At 43.7% G+C, this 8,506-nt stretch overlaps 1 protein-coding gene and 1 long non-coding RNA gene across 3 annotated transcripts; one reads left to right on the top strand and one right to left on the bottom strand.

The window, feature by feature from the left end:
• Nucleotides 1-94: 94 nt before the first annotated feature.
• rwdd2b (RWD domain containing 2B) lies at nucleotides 95-3,411 on the top strand. 2 transcript variants are annotated; one of them, XM_071358112.1, is made up of 6 exons: nucleotides 95-424; nucleotides 560-781; nucleotides 1,354-1,421; nucleotides 1,514-1,728; nucleotides 2,319-2,490; nucleotides 2,686-3,411. In XM_071358112.1, the coding sequence occupies exons 2-6, from the start codon at nucleotides 575-577 to the stop codon at nucleotides 2,936-2,938; spliced, it is 915 nt and encodes a 304-aa protein (XP_071214213.1). In that variant the 5' UTR covers nucleotides 95-424; nucleotides 560-574; the 3' UTR covers nucleotides 2,939-3,411. The 2 variants fall into 2 exon arrangements, with proteins under 2 accessions (XP_071214213.1, XP_071214212.1); XM_071358111.1 differs by having other exon boundaries at nucleotides 95-781.
• Nucleotides 3,412-4,235: 824 nt separating this feature from the next.
• On the bottom strand, nucleotides 4,236-6,557 carry LOC139548422 (uncharacterized). Its single transcript, XR_011669705.1, has 2 exons — nucleotides 5,537-6,557; nucleotides 4,236-4,907 (listed from the first exon to the last, which is right to left on the bottom strand). It is a non-coding gene; the product is annotated as an uncharacterized lncRNA (long non-coding RNA).
• Nucleotides 6,558-8,506: the final 1,949 nt, after the last annotated feature.

Genomic DNA, 8,506 nt, shown 5'->3' with positions numbered 1-8,506 from the left:
TCTCATGGAAATGCCAAGCGGAAGCTTCAGTTATACATCCAGTGAAATATCTGTCTTATTGTTATATCTGTGACGACGGTATATGTGTTACATTATATCTGTCCCGGTGTCCAGCCGATCTAGTAGGTAAATGTATCCGGGTCGTTAGAAACGCCACGCTAGCATCGTAAACTAATCGCAGGGATTTTAATTAATTGTATTTGGTAGTGTGTCAAGTTGACATGGTGCAAATAATCACTGATTCCCTCTTACAGAATCGGATTTTCTGTCCAACTAGCCATAGTTAGCTAATTTAAGTTGTGGACGATTTGCAACTAGCATGCTAATGGCTAACAACGAATGAGTTTGGGTCCTCCGCCACGAAGAGCATGCTGTTATCTTTTCCGGTTCGCCTTATCAAGAGAACATGACACTCCCTATGATGGTGACGTGTAACTTAAGTTCTTTCAATCTTTTTGACATCTGCAGGTGCTGAAATAATCACTGCCCCACATGTCCTCCTAGGCTAATTCTGAAAAAGGAGTCTTAACAACAAGGCTTTAACACATACTTTCTGCAGGGATCTTAGAACATTATGGCCCATCTAGAGCAGGCAGAATCTCATCTGGCTGAGATAGAGCTACTCTCCAGTATGTACCCCGGTGAAGACGAGCTGGTGATTACTGACCAACTAGCTGTGGCTGAGCTCAGGGAGTATGTGGAGGGAGCAACAGATACCTATCCTCTGTCCAGACCACACGTCCTCATCAAACAGAAGATGGACACTGACACTGTGAAGGGGGTAGGCTAAAAGCACAGAACATGATAATCATTCTACATTCACTTGGCATGACTGACTCACTCAGCTGAGACCATATTTTAATTTATTTAACCTTTAACTAGGCAAGTCAGTTAAGAACACATTCTTATTTATAATGACGGCCTGGCAAAAGGCCTCCTGCGTGGACGGGGACTGGGATTATAAAATAATAATATAAATATAGGACAAAACACACATCACAACATATAGGGCAGGGGTTTTCAACTATTGCCATACGAGGTCCAGAGCCTGCTGGTCTTCTGTTCTACCTGATAATTGCACACACGTGGTGTCCCAGGTCTAAATCAGTCCCTGATTAGAGGGGAACAATGAAACAATGCAGTGGAACTGACTTGGAGGTCCAGAGTTGAGTTTGAGGGCTATAGGGTATATAAACACAGAACGTGACAATCATTATATTATATTCTACATTCACTGACTGTCATACAGTAGCTAGGGACATCTATTGACTTGGATCAGCTTACCAATATTTACGTCATTTTATATTTATTAATTTAAACATGAATGACCTTCCTTTGTCCTCTTCCGCTCAGGTGAATGTGACCATATCTTGCACCTACTCATCTGACTACCCTAATGTCTTACCTGAAATAGCTGTACGGTAAGCCAGTTCTGTAACCCTATAGACTTGATAGAATTGTCTGAAGGACACAAATGAAGTTGTTTTGAATTGAGTTCTCCCCCTCCCCTCAGGTGTCCTGATCTTAACCGATCCCAGCAGGCCCAGCTTCACTCAGACATGAACACCTACCTCTCAGAGAGCTGCCATGGAGATGTCTGCGTCCTCTCTGCCGTGGAGTGGGTCAAAGACAACGTACACCTGTACCTGACCGACAAGAGCACATCATCAACAGCAGCCCCTGGCAAGAAAGAGTCTCGGTCTACCTCCTCATCTCCGCAGCCCAAAGGTATCTTTATACCTGGTTTATTTATTGTATGACATTATTTTATGTATGTTTCTGCATATGTTACAATAAACATAACCCTTAGCACTTTGGAATTTTGACAAATGAATAACTAAAATGTATTGTTAGGTTCTAAAATGAACCTATTAAAACTCAGATGATTAGTAAAGCTTAAACCAAGTTTATTCACCCATTGGGTCAATACAGCTGCATAAGACAAAATACATTTTCACACAAGCGCTGATATTTAACCCTTTCTCCTATGCTGAGTCTCCTCCTACACATCTGAACAGCCAAAGCATCTCTGTTGCTAGACAGAACCTTAGTGATATCTGTTCTTCTTCACTTCATCTGACCTGACCTCTGCCCCAAAGTGCTCACTCCTCCCCAACTCACCGCTGTCATGTTGACTCGTACCAGACAGTGTCTCTTTTCCTCCCGTAGGATCCCTGATGGCTAACAATAACATATATATATTGACATAATGTAAACGTTATACATTCACCTCTCTCCCTCAGTGACATGAATAAGTATATTTCATATTTTCAGAACCCAACAGTATATATTATTGTAATATATTATTGTTATTCTAGAGCAGTTCAGTCGCCTGTGGATCTACAGCCACCACATCTATAATAAGAGGAAGAGGAAGAACATTCTGGAGTGGTCCAAGGAGCTGGGTCTGTCAGGGTTCAGTATGCCTGGCAAGCCTGGGATCATCTGTGTGGAAGGCCCTCAGTCGGCCTGCGAAGACTTCTGGGCCAGGTAGGGGTTATAAATGTGTAATGTATTTTTTTGGGGGGGGGACTCTCCATCCATTCCACCTTAACATTTGATATAGTTTTTTTTAACGAACATAAAATGGCTCAATAGGAATACCATTAACATCAGACTGTAATAGAGCAGATCACCATGTGTGTTGGTAAAGCTTCTAGAACACTCTCCTCTGTCTGTTTACAGGGTGAAGGTTCTAACCTGGAAGAAGATCATTATTCGCCACAGAGAGGATGTTTCTGTGGACAGTCAGAGTGCTGAGGCTAGCATGGCGAACAACATGGATTCCCTCCGTAGGTTCACAGGGTTCGAGGAGGCCATGTTTGATCCACACGGGAACAGAGGAAACCACATGAACCTGGGTCAGCTCTATCAGTACCTCAGTGAGAGAGGATGTGGAGACGTCTTTCAGCTTTACTTTGGAATTGAAGGAAGGTAGTATAGCTGATAGGATTGGTCCCATAACTGTTGGTTGTACCCAAATGAACCAATGGCAGGAATAAAGTACCCAAATGAACGCTGTACCCAAATGAACAAATGGCAGGAATCATGTACCCACATGAACCAATGGCAGGAATCATGTACCCAAATGAACCAATGGCAGGAATCATGTACCCAAATGATCCAATGGCAGGAATCAAGAACCCAAATGAACCAATGGCAGGAATCAAGTACCCACATGAACCAATGGCAGGAATAAAGTACCCAAATGAACCAATGGCAGGAATAAAGTACCCAAATGAACCAATGGCAGGAATAAAGTACCCACATGAACCAATGGCAGGAATCAAGTACCCACACGAACCAATGGCAGGAATCAAGTACCCACATGAACCAATGGCAGGAATCAAGTACCCACATGAACCAATGGCAGGAATCAAAGCAATTGAACATTAAATGATGCATTCTCAGTAGGAGCCTAGTATGCTTTTATTTGTTGTTTACTGCATACGTTCTAAATAGTACGATTAGCACAGTATGTTGTTTCAGTAAGTAGTATGCAAGACAGATTTTGGACACGGCCATTGTCTATGGGGGTTATTTTTGAATGTTAAAGAAATCTGCTTTATACCAAAATAATCTACAGGTTGAGCTCAAACCACAGACCATTTGTATTATTGAATACAGACACACGATCCACAACGTCCTTACGTACAGAACACAGTTGCTTCTCTGTAGAATCCCTATGACTGTTCTTAGTCTGACGCTCACCAACCAATGTAGCACTTTAGGAGTCAGGGACAACAGGAATTAAGAGAGGAGTGCAGTTAATCCTGTCTGCTACCCTTTTAAAACCACAGCTAATCCACACAGAGACGAGCCCACAGCTAATCCACACAGAGACGAGCCCACAGCTAATCCACACAGAGACGAGCCCATAGCTAATCCGCACAGAGACGAGCCCACAGCTAATCCGCACAGAGACGAGCCCACAGCTAATCCGCACAGAGACGAGCCCACAGCTAATCCGCACAGCTAATCCGCACAGAGACGAGCCCACAGCTAATCCGCACAGAGACGAGCCCACAGCTAATCCGCACAGAGACGAGCCCACAGCTAATCCGCACAGAGACGAGCCCACAGCTAATCCGCACAGAGACGAGCCCACAGCTAATCCGCACAGAGACGAGCCCACAGCTAATCCGCACAGAGACGAGCCCACAGCTAATCCACACAGAGACGAGCCCACAGTAAAGTGAGAATGGGGGGGTTTACTGAACTCCTTCTCAAATACAGGCCTTTAAGTCTTTTTTATTTCACCTTTATTTAACCAGGTAGGCTAGTTGAGAACAAGTTCTCATTTGCAACTGCGACCTGGCCAAGATAAAGCATAGCAGTGTGAACAGACAACAACACAGAGTTACACATGGAGTAAACAATAAACAAGTCAATAACATGGTAGAAAAAAAGAATCTATATACAATGTGTGCAAAAGGCATGAGGAGGTAGGCAATAAATCGAATAATTACAATTTAGCAGATTAACACTGGAGTGATAAATCATCAGATGATCATGTGCAAGTAGAGATACTGGTGTGCAAAAGAGCAGAAAAGTAAATAAATAAAAGCAGTATGGGGGTGAGGTAGGTAAATTGGGTGGGCTATATACCGATGGACTATGTACAGCTGCAGCGATCGGTTAGCTGCAAGTCTGAACCCTACTGGAGTTTATCCTTCCTCTCTAAACATAGTTAGATTCAGAACTGTGACATCAGGTAGGGGGGTATCCCTAACTACCAGTGCTGTGGATATCATTGCTCAGATTTGTGTACGCCTGGTTTCCACACCTCGTCTCCATCAGCCCCTATTTTCAGAAGCGTGAGCTCCAAATCCTTTGTATTGTGAGTCCAGGATCACCTGAAAGGTGGGATGGTAGTTTGGACCATAGTAGCAGTCAAATGGAACACACTGAAACACAAAGTGAGAGTGGTTTTACAGATTCGTCACAAGTCTGATCAAACTTTATTTTATGCATTTAATACATTCTACGCGCAAAATACAAACAAAATCATGTAAAATATATTTAACTATAAGAGTAGGGGTGGTAAATGACTGAGTTAAAAACCTCAATGGCTATGAATGGTTTGGCCCGGGAGATGAGTAACCTTGCCTGAGAACTGAAAACATACATTAGCTTCCTGAGCCAATATCTTGGCTTTAGCACAGCAGGCTTCCTGAACCAATGTTTTGGCTTTAGCACAGCAGGCTTCCTGAACCAATGCCTTGACTTTATCACAGCAGGCTTCCTGAACCAATGCCTTGGCTTTATCACAGTTTATCATGATTTGCACATGTGAAATACAGTATGAGTTGAACCTGTATAATGATTTTGTAGTTACAAAAAATATGAGGATAAATACAACACTAGCAAGCGCATAACGTGTGTGTGAATAAATACAACACTTGTAAACATGTCAATTGATATGTGAATAAATTCTATAGGAATTGCAAGCATGCAACTACATTTTGAAAAGGAATGCAACTAATTTACTAAACTTGCAACTGGTGAATATTCTGTGAATCAAAACTACATTTACCGATGTCGAATCTGTGCGCTCTGAGTTTCGGCACTAATTCAGCGACTAACTTCTGCCAAAAATGTTGTAGCTGAAAACAAGCATGAGAGTATAACACGAGGTCTGGTGGACAGGATGTTTTCTTCTGACCAATCGGGTGAGGTGTTGTGACAACGTGCTTTCACGTTTCACAGGGTTCCGGTCTGGAAGCACGCTTTCCATTGTGCTAAATATGGATCAAATTTGTTAAAATTATGAGCTAGCTAAATTATATTTATAGAATTTCAAAGCTACAAAAGGCGTTACTGATGAAGGGATGAATTAGTGTTTCCACATAGCATAACCGCTACAAAGCTGACGCTAGCTAGCCAGCCTCTTTTCTATTGGCATAACATGGCTGGTTAGCGAGCTAGCATTAGAGCCTTCTGGCTAGCCTGCATCTTGTGGTTCTTACGTTGTGTAACAGAGCAATAGGTCTAGCTACGAACTTGTCATTTCTGGCTAACTAAACGACAGCTGTAGCAGAGATATTATAGAATGGAGGAGATAGGAATCCCATTGGACAATAAATAAACTCAGCAGACTGATCAATCGCGTTCACGTTGTCATGTTGCGTTACACCTTTGCTAAAATCAGTAACGCAATCCATTTCATCAAAGTCAAGGGTATGAGTCGAGAAACCTGCCTATTATCCTCGAAAGTACGTAATGTCACGAGTCCAAAGCTATACGATATTACAGAAAACAAGTTAATTATCTCACATCTAGGAAAAGAGATGTAATGTACTTCTTCGGTAGGGTTTGTTGGCAGTTGGCATCCAACATTATGGCGCATTACCGCCACCTAGTGTACTGGAGTGTGGGCCAATATTTGCGACTGTTTCTAATGGCGACGTCCTCAGTATACTCTTTAAACTGATTTCCTGTATCCCCTTCTCCCTCATGCTGGATCTCAGTCTCTCTCTCTTTCCCTCTCATACTGACCACACAATACATGCTCCACCGTCTCTGTTTCCAGGCAATAATCACACTTTCCTATCACATTTAAAGATGTATTCAACCGGCTGTGTCCCACCCTTAATCTTGTAAAATAAAAATGCCTCCTCTCTTCTGTCCCTTCCCGCCGTCCTCCCCTCCCCGACTTTCCTCTGTACTTGAAATAAATGCCTGCCTTTAGTATCTCTATTCCACTGCTCCTGCCATCTCTGCACCATCACTAGCTAGCATCATGTCCGTATCAGGCTTTTAGCCTGCCATCTCTGCACCATCGCTAGCTAGCATCATGTCTGTATCAGACTTTTAGCCTGCCATCGCTGCACCATCACTAGCTAGCATCATGTCCGTATCAGGCTTTTAGCCTGCCATCGCTGCACCATCACTAGCTAGCATCATGTCCGTATCAGGCTTTTAGCCTGCCATCTCTGCACCATCGCTAGCATCATGTCCATATCAGGCTTTTAGCCTGCCATCGCTGCACCATCACTAGCTAGCATCATGTCCGTATCAGGCTTTTAGCCTGCCATCTCTGCACCATCACTAGCTAGCATCATGTCCGTATCAGGCTTTTAGCCTCTGCCTGCTACTAAGTGCTTGTTTAGCCAGTACATCAGCTGCCTCGTTCCCCTCCACCCCCACATGGATCAACACCCTCCCTATCTTTCTGTAGTCCCTCCAGATGGATCAACACCCTCCCTATCTTTCTGTAGTCCCTCCAGATGGATCAACATCCTCCCTATCTTTCTGTCGTCTCTCCAACTCTTCTAGATCAACTACTGGAGGCGGGAGTAGCCATGGTGGGTTCACAGGAATTCTTACCGTTAGACTAAACCGCCTTCCATACAGTCCTGTCTCCCTCGCCTGGGTATTACCCACCCACCCAAGTGTTCTGTCCTCGCTCATGTTCCCAGCATGCCTGTAAAATCTGTTTTGCAGGATGAGACACCCCATGTCCCTGTAGGTTGACCCAATAATTCATTGCCTGTTGCTGTCTCGTAATCCATTCATCCTGTATGACCTCTAGCCTTTCCAATGATGTCCGGGCTGCCGAACAATACGCTATACTGCCATAGTCTATTACAGATCGGATCAATGCAACATACATGGTCCTCAGTGTGGAACGCCGAGCCCCCCACTCCTTCTGCCCAGGTCAGTCTACTGTCAAAGTATACCCCAAGAAACCTGAAGGCCCCCACTCTAGTTTCCAAGTTTTTCCGCATATAACCTCAAGCATACCTCATCTCCCACATTCATCCTGGTAAAGAACACTGAGTTTTCTCTACAGAGAACCTGAGTCCCCACATTAATGCCCACCGCTCTAACTCATCAGTTGCTTCCTGTACCTTCCTGACTATGTATGGCACATTTCTTCCCCTCTTCCGTAAGGCCTCGTCATCTGCAAATAACGACCTCCCGATATCCGTCCGTACCTGAGAGTAAACCTCATTGATCATGATTGAGAACAGAGGAGTAATCGCGCTCCCCTGCGGTGTACCGTTATCCACCAGGTATCTGCCTGATGTTGTATCAAGACTGCCCAAATGTGACTAATGTGTTTATTCATAACTTTTCGTGTTCAAAATGGTGCACTCCCCTCAAACAATAGCATGGTATTCTTTCACTGTAATAGCTACTGTAAATTGGACAGTGCAGTTAGATTAACAAGAATTTAAGCTTTCTGACCATATCAGATATGTCTATGTCCTGGGAAATGTTCTTTTTATTTACAACCTCATGTTAATCACATTAGCGCACGTTAGCTCAACCGTCCCGTGGACGGGACACCTAGTTTAAATAAAGGCTAAATAATAAAATAAAATTGTAATTTACATCTTGTCCATCACTCCAGGATGCTCCTCTCTCGTTGTCCCTCTGACCCTCTGAAAGATTAGCAGAGCTATACACGTGGACAAACGCTTGGGTCATCGTCTCTGCCTTCTCCTTCTGTTACTGTCACATCCTTCCCACTCGTCAACACTGGATAATCCCACTCCCT

The sequence above is a fragment of the Salvelinus alpinus genome, chromosome 21, assembly GCF_045679555.1.
Source record: "Salvelinus alpinus chromosome 21, SLU_Salpinus.1, whole genome shotgun sequence".
Taxonomy (NCBI): domain Eukaryota; kingdom Metazoa; phylum Chordata; class Actinopteri; order Salmoniformes; family Salmonidae; genus Salvelinus; species Salvelinus alpinus.
Note: the sequence above shows the minus strand (reverse complement) of the source record. Positions and strands in the feature narration are given on the sequence as shown.